General features: G+C 38.9%; 2 protein-coding genes across 3 annotated transcripts; both read left to right on the top strand.

The window, feature by feature from the left end:
* Nucleotides 1-3584: 3584 nt before the first annotated feature.
* LOC104249627 (chalcone isomerase-like protein 2) lies at nt 3585-6230 on the top strand. Of its 2 annotated transcripts, XM_070174249.1 has the most exons (6): nt 3721-3817; nt 3940-4026; nt 4575-4730; nt 5027-5253; nt 5705-5807; nt 5946-6230. In XM_070174249.1, coding segments are annotated over exons 1-5 (528 nt in total). In that variant the 5' UTR covers nt 3721-3816; the 3' UTR covers nt 5762-5807; nt 5946-6230. The 2 variants fall into 2 exon arrangements, with proteins under 2 accessions (XP_009804396.1, XP_070030350.1); XM_009806094.2 differs by lacking the exon at nt 5705-5807 and having other exon boundaries at nt 3585-3817.
* A 5262-nt stretch (nt 6231-11492) lies between these two features.
* LOC138868273 (uncharacterized) lies at nt 11493-12405 on the top strand. The gene is made up of 2 exons (XM_070145815.1): nt 11493-11710; nt 11772-12405. Exons 1-2 carry the CDS (start codon nt 11493-11495, stop codon nt 12403-12405), a joined length of 852 nt encoding a protein of 283 aa, XP_070001916.1.
* The last annotated feature ends 8235 nt before the right edge of the window (nt 12406-20640 follow it).

Genomic DNA, 20640 nt, shown 5'->3' with positions numbered 1-20640 from the left:
GTGTATCAAATCAAAAGATTCATCTACTCTACTAGTACTAACATAGAATGGTAATCTTGTTTGCCTAGACAAGGGACACACATCACAATGCTATAATTGAAAAGCATCTTTATTCCTAAAACCATAAATTTTTCTAATAACTGCTATAGGCACATGGCCTAATCTCCTGTGACAAATCTCAGGTTCTTTCATCTACTCTACTGCCATAGCCTTTGCTCTATTTATTCCAGCTTCCTTATGGTGTCTTCTTAGTACATACAAATCATCTTCTCTACTACCAGTTGCCTTCACTTTCCCAGTGTAAAGATCCTGAAATATAAAGTGTTCAAAAAAGAACATTGCACAGCAATTCAGTTCCTTGGTCAATTTGGACACTAATAATAGATTGAATTTAAAACTTGCACACTAAGTACATCCTTAAGGATATCACCTCCTGCCAAAGGACTGTTTCCTATCTTTGTTATTTTAGCAGACTCTCCTATGGGCATTTGCACATTTCCATCACTTCCTACTTTACCATCATCCAACAACAAATGTTCATTTCCTATCATGTGATTTGTAGCTCCTGTATCTACCATCCAATATACTGTATTATCTTTAACAAGGAAATACTTACTTGCCAAATTTGCACTTGTTTCAGATGTGGAAGCCTTACTGAGCATGTTGAGCAACATATTGTATTACTCATGTGTGATCATTGGTGCAACAATGTTGGAAGAATTGATGTTCCCTTGATTGGTTGCACTAGTCTCAAATTGCAGAGAATGCCCATCAACCAATTAGCTCTGACCTTGGACTTGAAACCTGCAGAATACCCAATCAGTTTGTAACAATTTTCCTTAAGATGACCCTTCTTGTTGCAATAAACACAATGCATCAGCTTGAAACATCCATCCCTTGTGTGACCTTTTTCATGACATAATCACATTCTACACCCCAATTTCTCTTCTGCTTAGGCACATTGTTTCTGGCTGTGAATAATGCAGTTGATTCCATGGTTTCAGCTATAACATAGTTACTTCCTGCCACAGGTTTTTGGCTCTCATCCTGAACAATCAAGGCATATGTTTGGTTCACATTAATCACCTCAGACTTCATTAGAATTTGACTCCTTGCCTGACTATAACCTTCATTCAGTCCCATTAAAAACTGTAATAGGCACTGATATTACAAATGCACTACAAAATCCTTTGATTTCTCACAGTCACATGAAAGAGGTGGCATCATTGAATCATACTCATACCATAAATCCTTTAACCTTGAATGGTACACTGACACAGATGATGTTCCTTGAGTCAAAGTAAAGATCTCCTTGTGAAGAGAGTACAAACATGATCCATTCACCTTATTGAACCTCTCCTGTAATTCCTTCCAAACCAAGAGTGCATTAGAACGAAATAGAATTCCACTTAGCAATTCTTGGCACATATTTCCAGTAAGCCACGAAACTACTATTGCATTACACTGATCCCACTGATATCCTAAAGCTAGTCCAAAGATATCTCTAGTGATTGTACCATCAATGAAACCTAGTTTATTTTTTCCTAGGAGTGCAACTCTCATTGCTCGATCCCATAAAGTGTAATTCTCCATCCCTGTGAGCTGAATACCAACATATAAGGACCTAGGGGCGTTAGAAGGATGAAGATACGGGGGATGATTATGATCAATCACCACCGGAGCTGGAACAGAGGTTCCTAAATCAGATACATCCTCAATCGCCATGCTTATACAACAACAAATTCAGTGAACTCATATATACAGTGAAGAATCGTTAATCAAAAATAGAATTAACAAGTGAATCTAGGGTTTGGTACAATTCAGTCCAAGAATTGTTTTCTTACAAAAAATTGTCGATGAATCTCTTGATCGTCTTCAATCCGCAAAGAACAATCCTTAGACCTTATCGACGAGACCTCGTTATGATACCATGAAGAAACTCACTAAGATCTTGATTGACATTGAAGCAGAAGAAAGCATAGATGAAAGAAGAAAACACATGCAGAAGTTTGGAGAATTTTCTGTGTATTATCAATCGAATAGTGAAATGAATGAGCTAGCTACACCAATATATACAAGTTACAACTAATTGGCCAGCTGTTGCTAGTGGTCTAACTAACCTCCACTATCAACATAATTAACTAATAACTAATTACACTATACTAACTAACGCAACTACAAATAGATCAAGCCCTTAGTGCACGGTTAGACAGTTGTCTAATTTCTTCACATATATACAGTAGATACACATTTGATACACATACGATACATATGTGATAAAGAAATGATATGTATTGCGATATACATATTATCTTTTTTTCTATTTATCTTTTACTTCGAATTTTCAATCAAAACCGCCTCAAAACTCCACATCATCCCAAAACAGAAATTCAACCTCCTTAAAATGCATCAAATTCTATTTCAATAATACTCACTCAAAAGAAAATAAAAATTTGATATTTTTTGGCTACAAATAGCTAATTGGCTAATATTAGTAGTATTTGGTTAATATTGATAATATTTTATGAATTTATTAATTTATGTACTAATTTACTTATGAGATGACGTAGCTAATAATTTCTTTAATTTTTAATGTATGTTGAATTTGAACGATAGTCTCCAAACTTTCATCAATTTCATTAAAGCATTATGCCTCACCCTTGAATGCTGGTGTAAAATATCCCAATGAGAAAATAATTCTCTATTATACAAGCTTTTGAAAAATAATTTTTGAATCTCTTTTATAAACTGTCAAGTAGCATTAGAAGTAAATACGAATTATTGTTGATTATCGAGACTTAATGTCTCGTGGTACCAATAAAAATCTCACACATAATAAGTCTGAGGTCAATTCTCATTGTGTCTTATTTAATTACACTTCCTTTTCCCAATATAATAAAACTTTTCTTGTATTTTATGAAAAATTAATTTTAATGGTAAAATTATTTCTGAACTATTTATTGGTACCTATGAATGATATTGTCTGCTTTGGGCCTAGGCCCGCACGGCTTACGCGTCTCTAGGGTTTGAGGCATATTTACGTATATACACAGCATCTCTTCCGTGTTTTGCTAATGTGGGATTTGTCTAGAGTGTCACATACATCTCCTCTTAGGGACTCAGCATCCTCATTGAGGTTTGCTCCATCACCGTTCAAGGTTGCATGCAGAGTAACTCTATGTAACAGCCCAGCCCATTAGTATATTATCTGCTTTGGGCCTAGGCTCGCACGACTTTAAAACGCGTCACTATGGTTTGGGACTTGTTTACTTATATACCCAGCATCTCTCCCTTGTTTTGTCGATGTGAGATTTGCCTAGGGTGTCACAAGCCACTAATGTTTGCATTAGAATAGGCTATCCACATCTAAGAGTGCGGCCCTTCCCCATACCCTGCGTGAGTGCGAAATATTTTGTGCACCAGAGTGCATTTATTTATTTATTTCAAACCATTGATTAGGAGAGAAACACACAACCAAATTATCCTCAACTTAATGACTGATTTGACTAATAACTGCCAAAAAAATGTCATTAGGAACTAAAAACTATAGGCTATAAATTTTACAAATTCATACCATCCTTTCTAATTATTCGTGCCAACCTTGTTTTCTTTTGACCAAAAAAATGTCTACTCGTACCTAACAAGTCTCATTGCTGGAAGGTAGATTGAGTGGTAGCTAAAAGTTCTCCTAATAAATTTCCCCTTATATATTCCACACAAATACTTATTATCATTCTTACTTTCATATTTTTAATTCCACAATTTCATTCTCAAAATCACCTAGTCTTCTGTTGAGTTTTCTCAGTCAACATAAAGAGTAAGCCATTTTAAAAGTTTCTCTCGTTTTTTCTAATTTTATTTTATTACTTTTGTATTTGTTGTGTAAAACAGATTCTTGATGTATTTGTTCTAAAAAATGTTTAATTTTTGTGTATACAGTGGGAAAGAACGAAGTGATGATGGATGAATTTCCTTTTCCTTCTCAGTTCATGATCAACACTAAGCCTTTATCTTTGATGGGCTATGGTAAAAAAAACTTTTACCACAACTTCTTTATTTTTATTGCATTATTTTAGAGCTGCAAAGGTGAGCCCTAGAACAACAATAAAGTTGTCTCGGTATAACCTATAGGTCATGGATTCGAGCCGTGGAATCTACCACTAATGTTTGCGTTAAGATAGATTGTCTATGTCACACTCCTGGGTGCAGTGCTTCATCGGACCCTGTGTGAACGCAAGATGCTTCGTGCATCCGATTACTTTTTTTTTTTTATTTTATTCTAGAGCTGCATGTCGTCCATGTTCTAATTTTTTTTTTTGAATGGTAAATTGTAAAAATTTTGTTTTTATATTTAGTAACATATATTATCCCTTTGTGATGATTAGTTAAAATTTTGTACAAAGATGTAAGCCTATGACAATGCTACCTCAGAGTTTAAGATGTAACCTTTTGATTTGGATTTAACTTATTTACGCAGTGTAAAGAATTTTTGACATTAATTTTAACCTGTTGTATAAGGTACATATTTTTATTTTTCGGGTTACTAATCTTACTGGTTCTAAATATTTTGTCAGGAATAACTGATATAGAGATACACTTTCTCCAAATTAAATTCACTGCAATTGGAGTTTACTTGGATCCAGAAATTGTGACTCATTTGCAGCAGTGGAAGGGCAAAACAGGAACTGAATTAACTGAAAATGATGACTTCTTTGAGGCTATTGTTAATGGTAAAATCTTCACTAATGACTTTATATTCTTGTTTTTCATAAGTTGTCGACAGAGGCGAAGCCAGGATTTTAATTTTATGAGTTCTTAATTTCAAAACGAGTCATAACTGGGTTTTAAACTTACTAGTAATTTTTTATATTCAATGAATTTCTTAATACAATTATACTATTAGAACAAAAGTTACGCCGAACCCGTATCTGGGCTACTAGCTCCGCCCCTGGTTGTCGACTTTAAGATAAAAATCTAAAAAGAGATAAATGAGTATAAATAAAATAGTTTAAATGTCAATTTGCAGCTCCAGTTGATAAATTCTTGAGAGTAGTTGTGATTAAAGAAATCAAAGGTTCACAATATGGAGTGCAGCTAGAGAGTGCTGTACGCGACCGTTTAGCTGAAGTTGATAAATATGAAGAAGAGGAAGAAGAAGCACTTGAGAAAATTGTTGAATTTTTCCAGTCTAAGTATTTCAAGAAAAGTTCAGTTATAACATATTCTTTTCCAGCTACTTCTGGCATTGCAAAGGTAAGATACATATGAATTAATATCATCAAGTCATTTTCTAATTCTAAAGGGGAGCTTTCGAGTATAGTAAAGTTATCTTTGTGTGACTTATAGGTCAGGGGTTTGAGCCGTAAAAATAGTTACTAATGCTTATATTAGGGTATGCTTTCTACATCACACTCCTTGGAGCAACGTAAAGTTGACTCCGTATGACCTATATCAGGGGTTCGAGTTGTGAAAATAGCTATTAACCCTTGCATTAGGGTAGGTTATCTTAATCACATCCCTTGGAGCGATGGTAAAGTTGTCTCCGTGTGACCTACAAGTCAGGGGTTTGACAGCTACTAATGCTTGCATTAGGGCAGACTGTCTACATTACTCTCCTTGGAGCAACGGTAAAGTTGTCTCCGTGAGACCTATAGGTCAGAGGTTCAAGCCGTGTAAATAGCTACTAATGCTTGCATTTGAATAGGCTATCTACATCACACCCCTTGGAGCAACGGTAAAACTGCCTTTATGTGACCTATAGGTCAGGGGTTCGAGCTGTGGAAACAACTACTAATGTTTACATTAGGGTAGGTTGTCTACATCATACTCCTTGGGATGCGATCCTTCCTCGAATCCTGCGTAGACGCGTGATGCCTTTTGCACACGCTGCCCTTTAAATCAGTTTCTGATTTTGGCTGATTGATGTTTGTTTATGACTTTAACAGATTTCGTTCGCAACAGAAGGTAAAGAAGACTCTGAAATTAAAGTGGAAAATGCAAATGTTGTAGAAATGATGAAGAAATGGTACTTAGGTGGAAGTAGAGGAGTATCTCCTACAACTATTTCTTCTTTGGCCCACAACCTTTCTGCTGAATTATCTAAGTAAAGAAAACATGTTATGTTTATGTTGTCCTCATTTGTTATTTGGTCATGTTGGCTTTTGTATAACCTAATGGAGACCTGTCTTTGAATATTTGTGTTTGAAATTAATAAAATAGAAGTTCATTTAGCTTGTTTGCAATATTGACATGTTTTCCTTTTTAGTCTCAAGAAATTGTTTAAGGGCGTTTAGTGGTTTCTCCATTGTCGTATTTCTTTTTTAATACTATTGTGATTGTGATTTCCTTGAGCTTAGTGTCTATCTGAAACAACCCTTCTATATTCATAAGGTAGGGGGTAAAATCTACGTATACACTATCCTACTCAGATTTCACTTGTAAAATTACACTAGGTTTATTTGTTGTTGTAAATTGTTTAAGGGTGTTTGTTTTTGCTAATAACTTGGTATTCTTAACAAATATGCGTAACCTAGTTCTAATAGCTTGTTTCAAGAAGATTATCAGAGGAATCAATTCCTGCCTAAAGAACAGAGAACGATATTGCAATATATTGTGCAGACCTTATTCTATTTGGCGTGAGATAAAGAAACTATTTCCGATAGACCTTCGGCTGATACCTTGCTTTGCAACTATATTATGCCAATATTGAGTTAAAACCTGAAAATAGTGTAGATAATTAAATTTTGTTAGATTTAATCCGTAAAACAAGTTGGACTATATTTTAAGTTCAAGTTATATTAGTCCAAAAAGTATTATGTGTTAGTATAATTGAATTAATTATATATGTCCAATATATATGGATTAAATAAATAACTCTTAATCTATTAGGCTAGCCCATTTAATTGAACTAAAGTGATGAGTCCACTTCATTGTGCCCAAGATGTCATCTTCCTAGAGGCCCAGTTTGGTGCCACGTGTCATATGATGTGGCACGACAAGTCAAGCAGAAGAGCCAATAAGATCATGTCACGCGTCAAAATGACAAGGCATGTCAAGTCACATTAATAGGCTAATGAAATCGTGTCACGTGTGCAAGTGACATGTTCTGGCAAATCAAATGCGGCCTTGTCACACTTCAACTTGATTGGTCGGAAAGAGTTTGTTCTTATCATAACTCTTTCCTCCCACAACTATAAATAGGGGTCTTCATAACCTAGAAAAGACACCAAAAGTGATAACAAGAAGCAAAAGAGAGCTTGTGGATCAGACGCCGCAAATTTCTCTACAAGTTTCGAGTTTCAAGCAATCAAGTTCAAGTTCAAGAAATCTAATTGACTGTGTTGAGTTGTGTCCCACATCGGTGGGTTATGGGTATCTTGGTCTCCTTATATGGTCTTGGGCAATCCTCACCTCACAAACTAGCTTTTGTGGTTGAGTTAGACCCAAGGTCCATTCTTAACATGGTATCAGAGCCAGGTCCATCCTAATTTATTGTTGTCGATGTTGGGCCCCCATTTATATTGTCCACGCTCCCGTTGTAGGCCTGGGCGTGAGGGGGGTGTTGAGTTATGTCCCACATTGGTGGGTTATATATAGATATCTTGGTCTCCTTATATGATCTTGGACAATTCTCACCTCACGTGCTAGCTTTTGGGGTTGAGTTAGGCTCAAGATTCATTCTTAATAAACTGAAAATTAGAATTCTACCGAGGCAAAGCCAATTGTCTTCGTGTGATTTACTAGTAGTAATGTGAAAACAAGTGAGTAGCTATATGTAGGTGTCTAGATCATTTCAACACACCTGGCAGAAGGTACTTCAATATTGATTCTTGCATACCTTTCTATACATCTGGGGGCAGCATACCTTTCAATCCGAAATGCTATTTTCGATTTTGATTTTATTTTCTCAACACAATTTATTGTCTATAAATATAGTTTCTCAATTTGATCCATTAAAGTGGACAAATAGAAAAAGAAAACAAAAGGAGAGAAGGAGAAATTAGTACTTAAATAGTCCCATATAAAATGCAGTAAAGCGTAATTGTCACTTTCTAAAAGGACACCTAGCTAGGATGACAGGAAGAGAGGGGGGGGGGGGTCCAGATGTATAAGAAGTAAAAAATACTTGGCCAGTGAGAGCAACAGTACATATTTAAAAAAAAAAAATTAAGACAAACTCAACTCCAAAAGCTAGCTCAGGGGTATTTCAACCAATGTGACTCTATACATTTGATCAATTGCCAAATTGTGCATTGCCCTTCAAATGGTATTTTAAACTGTGCATATGTAAACGGACATATTTTTAATATCGCGAACATTATATTCTTCAAGAATTTTCTTTCTTATTTTCTCCAACTGGTTAAATCTAAATCATTGCTGGAGATTTATTCATGAAATGGTTCGGCAAAACCCAGTATTTATATGTGCAGAAGAAAGTCTACATAGAGGTAAATATATATTTAGAACTGTACTTTCTCAACTTAGAACTCATAACGTGTTAATTATGAATAATGTATTCTTTTTCTCTTGATCTCGTAACTCAATTATTTCCAAACATATTACGAGGAGAGAATCAAACGCAAGTTAGAATCCACATATCCTTTGTGCGGTTATGAAATATTATTATAATGCAAGTTTGAACCCATCGTCCGTTATTTAAGCTTGTTCTATACAAGGAGAGATTGATAAAAAGACTAGGAGTCTAGGATCATAACTTACGATTGATTTCGTGTTTCCATGAAAGAACCGAATGACGATTTGTATATGTATATTGTTTAAATTTTAGCAAAAAACTTGGTGGTACGTAGTGATACGTCAAAATTACATGTTGAATACAAAAAAAAAAAAAAATATTAAAGAGGATTGCATATATAGGATATTGATAATAAGTGAATTTAACTATAATTAGGCCCTAAATAACCACTATCTTGTATAGTTTGGATGATAAAAGTGATAACAAAATGCTCTTATTAGTGTTTTTCATGCTTTGCAGGTTATATATGACCAGAGAAGGCTATGGAGTACTTTTGGGATCAAATATGGAGAAAAAGAAGCCGATCGTAAAATTCCGTCAAGTAAACCACGCGAAACAGCTCAAGTCAGAACCAAAAGAGGATTGCCGCGGTTCCACCGCGACTGCGGCAGAACCGTGGTAGAAGAGGGCTGCAGACAAAGTGAGAATCAGAGAGCATGTTTGGCCGCGGTTTGACCGCGGCAGAACCACGGCGGAGGCGGAGAACTTCAGGGACTAAAGTGCAAAACACGGGATTTTTAGCCCAAAACCCTATTTGAAACACTAGACTCCGCCCAAGAGAGGCATGTATTATTTTAGAGAGTATTTTGGCAAGAAGAACAATTGTGAGAGATCACCCAAAACATCTTTCTTTTCTTTATTTTTCTTGCAAGTTTTATGATGAATATTGTTTTAGTTTGTTTACCCATAGTTATGAGTAGCTAAATCCTTTGTCTAAGGTTTTGATGGAACCTATTGGGGGATGAACTTCTTGTTTATGTGAATACAAATTGCTAGTCTCAATCTTTATTTGTTCAACTTTGTGTATGTTGTAGTTAATTGACAGGATCCTCAATTAGCTGTGCCTATTTAGTGTGCATAACTCGGGAGAGAGTGCATATTTAGGTTATTGTTGAACAACACCACTCCCAAAGTATAAGAGGGATCTATAACTGCGGGTTTAAAGGCGGGATTAGGGATAACGAAGCCTTGAGTGCAATCTAAAGTGAACCGTGTTAATTAGAGCTAGCTAGTGTATCTCGGGAGAGTGCATTGAGTATATTACTGTGATTACTCGGGAGAGATTTACGGTAAGATGAGCGTTCATGGTTGATAGAGAAGTGTTGGTCAAGTTATATGAAGCATAAACAGAAGAGATTCCATCAATAGGGGAAGTCATTACCTTAGCGTTTTCTCATTATTGTTTACAACCTTAGCATCCTTAGTTTACAGCTGTTTATTTACTTGCAATTTTAGTTATTAAAGACACCATCAACTGCGATTCAAACGTTTGGGGAAATTGGCTCTCAAGAGTTTAGTGGGTCTAAAGATAGTGATTGATAGGTTAACTCTCTGTGGATTTGACTCTGGGCGGAATACTCAGGTTATATTTGCAACGTTCGCAAGGTCCTTTTTATAAGGCATAGTTGGGCGTGATCAAATTTTGGCGCCGTTGCCGGGGAGTTAACGGAATTATCAATTACCATTGATAGAAATACAAATTTTTTTAGTGTAGTCAGTTTTCTCTACATCAAGTTTTAATTGAAAATTTTGACGGTTGTTGACGTGGTTGCACAGGTGTATGCCTAGAAACTCTACGAGGACTGAAGAATTACTTGAAGGACTCTCAGACCCCGAGAAAACATTCCGGATATTGAACCGTGCCAACAAAAGACTTCAACAACCTCATCAAACACACAAACTCGAAATTGACATGGGTGACGTAGACAGCGTCAACGGAAACGTCAGAGATATGGCACCTCCTGTGCCTGAGGCTGCACTATATGACTGGGCACAACCCACAACTGACAATCTAGCCACTGTCATTGTTGTGCCCGCGATACAAGCTGAATCGTTCCAGATCACGAACAACATGCTGCACTTGCTGCAAAACAAGGGACTATTTTCTGGGACACCAGCCGAAGATCCTCAGCAGCACTTGAAGAACTTCCTATCGATTTGCAAAATTCAAAGGCAACCCACCGTAACTTCGGAAGCAATTAGGCTATTATTATTTCCATTCTCGGTGACAGGAGCTACTCAGGTCTGGCTAAACTCACTCCCCATAAACTCTATAGAAACTTGGGATGAGTTAGTCAAGCAATTTCACATCAAGTTCCACCCGCCCAACAAAACAGCTCAACAAATTGATGAGATCGTGAGCTTTAAACAGAAACCAATGGAGACACTGCATGAGACATGGAGCCGGTTTAAAGGAATGTTGGTTATATGTCCACACCATGGTATTCCAGATCAGATGTTGGGACAACGGTTTTACATGGGACTGTCAGATAGCATGAAGAACATTGTAGATGCCTCAGCTGGTGGGGCATTTTTGAGCAAAACTTGGAGAGAAGGTCAGAGTCTATTTGACAAAATGGCTCAGAATTCGGGGTGAACGACGAGGAATGCACCTATCACTCCAGTGGTACACTCAGTGCCTTTTGACCCATCAAATTCCATGGCTGAAAATGTGGCGACCCTTTTGACACAGATGGGCATACTCACCAAAAAGGTGGAGGAATCAGGGAAGAAACAACAAGTGCACATTGTAGATACTACCAATGTGGGCTTGTGCACATCTTGCATTAGTCAGCCAGTTGGTAATCCTTGGAATGCAGAACATGATCATCATCAGCAGCACCCTGAAGACATGAACTATGTGTCAAACTATGGAGGCTAGAGACAGGGCAATCAGAACTGGGGTCAGCAAACTCAGCAGTCATACAGACCACCTCAGCCACAGTACAACGCTGGAAACATGGGAGGTATGAGACCTACCAACAATATGGCACCTTATCCAAGGCCACAGGGGTACAACAATCAGCAGCAAGGGTATCCCCCACCTCAGCAACAACATGGTGGAAGGCAAGAAAATGGGTTCACGAGACTTGAAGCAATGATGCAGCAGGTTTTTGGGTCCAATGCAAAAATAAATGAAAGAGTAATGCACATGACGCAGCAATCAAAAATATTGAAGTGCAATTGGGCCAAATTTCATTGTCTCTGAACAATCGTCCTCAGGGGACATTACCTGCAGACACCAGATTAATCCAAAAGATCAAGGCCCAAAGCAGCTGATGGCGGTAAGTCTCCGTAATGGCAGGGATCTAGATGTAGAACAAGAGAGAGCTCGAGAAAATATACAGGCTGAGACATTCATTACAGTGCCCATTGAGCTGGATGAGTCTACGATACTGACAGAAGTGACAGTCCAGCCTGCTCAGGAAGACAAGAACATTCAGCAGGAGACCGAGAAAGTAGCTGAGCCAGTTGAAGAGCCAGTAGTTGAAATAGAATTTGATAAAGAGAAGTCCCAAGTGATTGGGAAGAAGAGACCTCCTGCACCCTTTCCACAGAGGCTGGCCAAGCATCAAAAGGAGGAGCAGTATAAAAAGTTCTTTGAAATGCTCAAACAAATCCAGTTAAATATTCCATTGATTGAAGCTTTAAAGGAGATGCCTGGGTACGCAAAAATGATGAAGGACTTGATGTCCCGGAAATTTGATTTTCAAGACTTGGCTACGGTTACACTTACTCAGACCTGTAGTGCAGTGGTGACGAGACCTATTGCTGAAAAGCTGTCTGATCCAGGTAGCTTTACAGTTCCATGCACTATTGGGAATTTTGCCTTTGCTAAGGCGCTCTGTGATTTAGGGGCTGTGAGCACGTGATTTTTGCCCTACAAGAACTACTCCAAAAAAATATTCAAAATAAAATAGTTTTGCGTTGCTTGTGATTTATTTGTACTTTTCTGTGCATGTTCATTTTTACTTTAATTAAGAAAAATACAAAATATATGTGTTGCATTTGCATTTACAATTTAGGATTAATTAAATAGTAATTTATTTTATGAAAATAAAAAATCGAAAAATAACGTACTTCGCATTTTTAGGGGTTAATGGAAAATTGTGTGATTATCTTTGTATTTAATTTTGTGTGATATTTGTTTTTAAGAGTTAATTAGCATTTTAAGTTAAATTTGGTTTTACAATTTAAATTAGGATTTTTAGGATTTTAATTTTGAAGATTAGTTTCAAAAGAAAAGAAAATAAAGAGAGAACTAATAAAAGAGAGGAAACAAGATCTGGGCCAAAAAACCCCAGCCCAAACATGAAACCAGTCCAAACCCATCAGAAAAACCGTCCAAACCCGTTCAAAACTGGCCCAACCAGCCCAGACCCGTCTCCAACCTCAACCAAACGACGTCGTTTCAGGCGTTTTAATCTGGACCGTTGAAATTAACTTGATCAAACGGTCCCAAAGCCTTGACCCAACCCAACCCCGACCCGTCACTCCAATACCCGGACCGCCCAGTACTACTCCAAACGACCTCGTTTTGTCTTATGAATTAATCTGAGCCATTGGATTCAAATTATCCAACGACCCAAATTAATTCGCCAATTTCATATACCCTAAACCCTCACCCCTACCCCAAAGCCATACCCCCCTTCGCCTTCGTCTCTAACCTAGAGACAGGCCCAACACCCTCCGCCTTCAACCACCGCCCTCCGCCCACTGGAAATCGCCTCACGGCGGTTTTGGTGGTCCAAACAGCCCCAAAATTACACCATAGCCTCCCCACAACGTCCTCTTTCCAAATCCCGTATCAGTTTTCCTCGAATCAGTACCCAATATTTCAAATCTTAGATCGAAGAATCGAACCAAACCCTAATCCGTCCAATGACCACCAAAATTACACCACAGCTTCCCCTCGACCTCCCCAACCTAACCCCTCTAACCATCACCCTCGAAACATGGCTGACTGCTTCGAATCTCAGATCGAAGTCAAGACCTCAAACCTCAAACCTACCCAATCAGTCCTAAAGTTACACCACTAAACCACCTAGCTACCCCCATCCCAAATCCCACCCAGGTTCTGTCCAAATCTTATTAGAGCCTTTCGAATTTTAAATCGAAGGCAAACCCTAGAGGAACCAGCTTCAGACTGTGTACGAAGTTAAAGGTTTGAGGTCTTAACCGACTTTAGTCGAGTGTTCTCAGTCGAGAACACTCGATTAAGGTCAGTTTTGGCTTCTAAGTTTCAAGACGAAGTTCATACTGAAATGGATTGGGTTTGGTCTGAAGTTTCGAGGTATTTCTTTTTGTTTGCCTTTTTCTTTTGTTGTTGTTTTATTTCTGACTGATTAGTTCATCATTTAGGTCAATTAATCCTCCTCCTCTTCCGGGCCTTTTTTTTTCTGGTCCAGTTTTTCTCATCTTGGTCGATTGGCATATGTTGAATCAATTAAATGGTCTCGTCGATTGACCCATTCATGTATATAGTTCAGTTGTTCTCCTCAAGTTATTGGTTGTTGTTTTATCTTCCGACCTTGGTATTTTTAGCCTTAGGGCTCATAGCCATTATACTTGTTGTTCCAGCATTTTGTTCGAGGTTAAGTTAGAGTTGTATTTGTTCCTGATATAGATAGCTTACTCGCATGCATCTGTATGAATCAATTTCTTGACCTTAATAGTCCAGTCTGACTATTGTCCTGAATCATTGAATCCCCGTTTTGGTTGAAATGTTGTTGGATTTGATTTGAGTGCAATTGATGATTAAGTTTAATGATTCAAATCTGCTTGTTTGTTCTGTTAAGCTTGTTCTGATATGAATCTAACCTGTTGAAATTGTCTTAATGTTGTTGATTGGGAGTTAGTTTCATGTATCTAATTAGTCAATCGATATGCTTAAATTGGCTATAGCTGAGGTTTCATACAGGTTTAAAGTGATCGGGGTAGGACAGTAATCACAGGGGTTTCAGGGGATAATTTGGGACTTAAAAGTTTAAAAATGGTCTTGCTAAGTGGGCTGTCAGTAAAGCACTAATGTAACATTAAACTAATGCATTTGTTTAGTATTAATGGGGAACAAAACATAATGGTATGGAAGGCTTAAAAGGGATTGGTTAAAATATGTTGCACATACCTGCTTGAACATTAAATAAGGAAAAGACAAGGGATAATGAAAAAAAATATATTCTAGTGGAGTTCTAAAGGTATCATGGGCAAAATTAGTTTCTTAATTCTGCCTAGTGTCATTACAGGCTGGGAGGGTCAGTGTTTGGGTATAAGATGGAGGGACATAAGAAAGAATTAGGGGTCTTGGTCTTTTCTTTTGGGGGTTCAGTCTTTGAGAGAGTCTTGTTTCCTGAATCAGTTTCTGAGAACTGGAACTCATAGAGAGGGTTTGAGAATCAGTTTTCTTGAGAGCTTTTAAAGTTTAATTCTTCTACACTTCGAAACCTTAAGAGTTTGAGAGAGTGCTTTAGACAATCTTCTCACACTGTTACATTGATCTCAAGAGTAGAAGTAGTTCAAATCTTTCTGCTCCTATTCTGTGCTTGGATATTCAGGGCATTTGAAGATAATTGGGGATTTACTCGAGGGGGCTGGGTATTATCTGAATTGATGAAAGGTGTCCTATGACTGCCTAGTATAATTTCTAGTAGATTCAGTGTTTTGGTTAAGCTTCTTTCTTCCTGGGCTTTGTGACTGTGGTTTGGTCTTGAGCTTGGCCATGTTTGTTGTTGTTGATTGTCAACCTGTTGGTGTTATTGTTTGTTGTTGCTACTGTTGCATTGTTGTGGCTGATCTCTTCTTCTTCTTCCATTGTAACTGATTTCCAGGTACTCCCCTTGATCTCGTGTGAACTGTAAAGGATCAATGTAGATCTGATTTGGGGATTAAATGATAAAGTGTTGTTTTGGGTTGATCTCTGAATTTCTTCTATTTTGTTTTGATTTAAAGGTGTAAAGCAGTCACGTTTATTTGAAACTTTGTATCGTTTGTATAATTGGACTGTTCAAACTAGAATTGTCTGTATATTGCTTCATTAGTTTAGTCCTAGTGTATTTTAATTTCCTATAAATAATCAGTACTTTAGAACTTATATTAACTGGAATTACTCATCCAACACTCTACATTAGAGTATCTATGAGATACGAGTGTTGTTGAAGAGCTGCAATTCAATTAAGGAATTCGCAGTTCGACGAAGACTTTAAGGCGTGGTTTTACGTATTCTAGTATCACTGGTGTATTCCAAATCGAGATTCAGAAGTTACCTAACACGTAGGTCATTAAAAATGAAGAGATAATTCATCAGTAGTGCCAATTCAAATACTCTTGAGTTCAGTTTCAACAAATTTGCTTTTGTTTCGTCAAACAATCAATGTGTGTTGCTTAGCCACAATAGATTTGAATTGAAGTGTCTGCCAAAAATGAATTTGTTTTACTCATGTTAATTGTGTGACAGATTCAGCATGTTTGGTTAACCATGTATGAATCAGTGAATACGCCTGTGATGATTCAAAGTTAGCATGATGAAATTAGCATGAATTTAGAAATGATTATGTGATCACCAATAATTGAGCTCGTTGTGAGTTAAAATCAGTAGGCTGAGATTTAAATAAAATCAGTATGGGATCTAGGCTCGTTTAGGATCCTAAATGTGACAGCCTCTATTTGAACAAGATCTGGGCCTGAATCTGCTTAAGGCCCAGCGTCAGACAGCCCTTCCCCTTTTGTAAGGTTAAACAATTCTCCTTCTTTTGGGCTGATTTTGAAGCCCAATCTGCTAAAGATACTAGGTTGTTTATTAAAGTTTTTTTTATTTAATGTTGTGGTGTAATACTTTTAATGATGGTTTATTAACAATGCTAATTAATTAGGGCCCTTTTAGAGACAATACTTAATAGAAAATCATAATTCTTTTAGGTTGGCTTTAAAACAAATGAGGTGCGTCGTGCCAAACCAATATCATATATTGCGTGGCCCTCTTAATTATAGTAAAAAATATTTTAGATCTCGGGACGTGCCATTTAACGAATTTCATGGCCTCCTCCAAAGTTAACAATACGCTAGTTGCTTTAGGCCCGACATTTAATAATATTACCTTCTTAAACTCGGGTGCGCATTTATGTGACCCAAATCCAAATCTCAACGATATTAAAATATGTCTAAGACCACGGGTGCATTTATGTGACATGGTTCAAGACGTGTTTTAATAACGTTGCAATCTTCCTAAAAATGAATAAAAGCGGTTAAGGTTAAAAATGCACATAGGTTTGAACATGTACTAAAATCAGATAATTAAGCCGAATATAGCAGTTGAGCGACTGTGCTAGAACCACGGAACTCGGGAATGCCTAACACCTTCTCCCAGGTTAACAGAATTCCTTATTCAGATTTCTAGTTCGCGGACTGTTAACAGAGTCATATTTTCCTCGGTTCGGGATTCAACCGGTGACTTGGGACACCATTAATCTCTCAAGTGGCGACTCTGAATAAATAATAATAAATCCCGTTTTGATTGTCCTTTAAGTGGAAAACTCTCTATTTATGCCCCTGCGGGCGCAGGTCAAAAAGGAGGTATGACAGGGGCAAGCATTAATCTTATGACCCTGGCAATCTATAAGAGGTTGGGCATTGAGAGAGCTAGACCCACCTCCATGTTGCTGCAGCTGGCCGACAGGACTATGAAGCGTCCATTCGATATCCTTGATGATGTGCTTATTCAGGTGGGAAAATTTATGTTCCTTGCAGATTTTGTGATCTTGGATTGCAAAGTGGATGAAGAGATTCCTATAATCTTAGGAAGACCATTCTTGGCCACGGGGAGAGCTCTGATTGACTGTGAGACTGGGGAGCTCAAAATGAGACTCAATGATGAGGAAATAACGTTCAATGTGCAGAAGTCTATGAGGCGACCAAGCGAGTTCGCCAATTGCTCTCTTATTGATGTCGTGGATGTAATTGTAGAGTCTGATGATGAGGTGTTGACAATTGAGGACCCCCTTGCTGCATGTTTGATGAACTTAGATGAAGTGAATGGTGAGGATTTGGCGGAATGGGTGTTGGCATTGGAAGGTAGAGGGTTCTGGGAGAGAAATCTAGAGTTTGAGCCCTTGCACTTAGAAAAAAGAGAAACTCCTCCAGCTAAGCTATCCATTGAAGAACCACCAAAGCTGGAGTTAAAGCCATTGTCATCCCACCTCAGGTATAAATTTCTGGGACCTGACTCCACATTACCTATTATTATCTCATCTAGTTTGTTAGATGTGCAAGTTCAAAAACTTTTACATGTACTAAAGGAGTGCAAAACTGCCATAGGGTGGACCATGGCAGACATCAAGGGGATCAGCCTCGCCTACTGCATGCACATGATTCTGCTGGAAGAGGGGCACAAACCTTCCAGGGAACATCAGAGGAGGCTGAACCCCAACATGAAGGAAGTGGTAAAGAAGGAGGTGATAAAGTGGTTGGATGCGGGAATTATTTTCCCAATCTCTGACAGCAGCTGGGTGAGCCCAGTGCAATGTGTTCCTAAAAAGGGTGGCATGACGGTTGTGACAAATGACAACAATGAATTGATCTCAACAAGAACCGTCACAGGCTGGAGAATTTGTATGGACTATCGAAAGTTGAATCTAGCCACCCAGAAAGACCACTTCCCACTTCCCTTCATTGATCAGATGTTGGACAGATTGGCAGGGAGGTCACACTTCTATTTTCTGGATGGGTACTCAGGGTACAATCAGATTTCCATTGCACCGGAGGATAGAGAGAAGACCTCTTTCACATGCCCGTATGACACTTATGCCTTTAGACGGATGCCCTTTGGCCTATGCAACGCACCTGCCACATTCCAACGGTGCATGATGGCCATATTCACTGACATGGTTGAGGACATAATAGAGGTGTTCATGGATGACTTCTCAGTGGTGGGGAATTCATTTGATGAGTGCCTGATAAATCTGACGCGTGTGCTGAAACGGTGCATCGAGACTAACTTGGTTCTGAACTGGGAGAAGTGCCATTTCATGGTACAAGAAGGCATAGCCTTGGGGTACCGGGTGTCAAGCAAGGGAATAGAGGTGGATCGCGCGAAAGTTGATGTAATAGCAAAGCTGCCTCCACCAACTTCAGTCAAAACCATCAGAAGCTTCCTTTTTCTAATTCACCCCCACCTTTTTCTAATTCACCTAATCTTTCACCCACCCCAAAACAATTATTCCCCCTCCCTATTCAGAAACAAAACGAACCCCATCCCCCCCCCAAAAAAATTTAAACCCAAATCCTCTCTTCTCTTTCTCTCTCAAATCCCTCCCTCACTCCAAAAAACAGCCATTATTATCTTCTCCACACCTCCTCTCACCACCACCCACCCCTTCCAACCTTCATCAAGTAAGTGTTCTCTTCTTTTTGATTTTATATCCTCTTCTAATTAGTGTAATCTAGTCTAAACTAGTTTAGTTAAACCCTAGGTAGGAATAGTGTAGATTTTCTTTCAATTTTTGCTTCTTCTCTGTTTTTATTGTTGTATTTGCTTCTTGTGGATTTTTTTGGTACTAAAATGGTTGGGTCTTTCTTATACTTCGATTGTGGGGGTTGTTTAGATGATTTGGAGGTCTAGAAATAATTTTTGCGGTGTAGTTTGGTGGAGGGCCCTTTTTGGCCGAAAATTTGGGGCTTGTGGTGCTATTGTGAGGCATTTGTGCCTATCATAGGTTGTGGTGGTGTTGTATTTGGTGAATGGTGGTGTTATATTTAACGTGAATCACTTGAGGGAGTAAGTGTGGGGTGTTGTATGCCAGGATTTGTAAGAACGTTGTGGGGCCATTGTGGATGTTGTAACCTGGAACACCTCACTAGTTGGGGGTTTGGCATTGTGTATGAATGGAATAAATGGGGGATGCTATTTGGTGCCATCGGGTGATGAAGTCTGAGTAACCATCCGGCTGGCACATATAGGATATATTTGATGGTTCTCTTGTATTCTTTGCAGGTCATATGGCTCGTAAGAAGCAAAAGAGATCGGCAGGCACATCCCAACAACCTACATATGATGCCTCAAGGTTCGAATCAGAATTGGCAGAGGATGACTTTCATGCCAAGGCCTCAAAGAGCTTCATCCCTGAGATTCCGATTGACATGGCAGTCCCCCGCGCAGAAAAGGAGGAGATGTATGAGGAAATCCGATGGAGGGAAATGGAGTTCTTATTTGATGAACCTGAAACGGTGAACAGGATGCTTGTAAGAGAGTCCTACGCGAACTGCCCATCACATACGTTGCGGGAGGTGACTGTGCGGGGTAAATGGGTATATGCCTCGGTTGAAACTATTCAACAGGTGTTGCGGCTGCCCCGGTTTATTGGTGACGTCGACTATTACCAGGACGCACCATGAGTCACTTGGGATATTATGACTGATGCACTCTACACAGGGGGGCAACCAATCTGGATACGTGACCATATCACCCTGAACTCCAATTCATTCACCCATTTGGCTAAGTGTTGGCTCACTGTCATTTGCAGCCAGTTCTTGCCCTCAGGCAACACGACTGATTTGAACTTGCAAAGAGCCTTTTTGACGTGGTGATTCGTCACAAAGAAAGATTTTGATGCGACAAGACTTATTGGTGATGAAATGATCATACGGTCCCCACTGAGGTCAAAGGGATTCTACTTCCCCTCCCTGGTGACTACATTGTGCCTGCTAAAAAATGTCCCCACCCATCCTACTGATGGAGAGTTGCCCCCTAAAGCAGCTTTCAGAGCTTCGAGCATCAGAGTGGGTAGGAGTGCACGCACCACCATTCAGATCGATGATGAGGATGATGACCCGGTTCCCATGGCACCATCCAGGAGATCCTATGACAGTGCCGGACCCTCTCGGCGCCCCCATGCTGGTGCAGGCTTATCCAGATCATAGTCCACCCAGCCTATGTTGCGTACTATGGAGGAAGAGGTCGGGGATCTTCGCACCTCGGTGGAGGGCCTACACACGCGTATGGATGCCATGTCTCAGCGGCAGGCCAGGTCTGAGAGCCGGTTTATGTCCTGGTTCCGTGCTTTGGGGAGAGCTTGCCATGTGGACCCCAGCACCGTCTCCGACTCTTATTGAGGCCC

Source organism: Nicotiana sylvestris, chromosome 5, assembly GCF_000393655.2.
Source record: "Nicotiana sylvestris chromosome 5, ASM39365v2, whole genome shotgun sequence".
NCBI classification, from domain to species: domain Eukaryota; kingdom Viridiplantae; phylum Streptophyta; class Magnoliopsida; order Solanales; family Solanaceae; genus Nicotiana; species Nicotiana sylvestris.
This window is presented reverse-complemented; position numbering and strand designations above follow the sequence as displayed.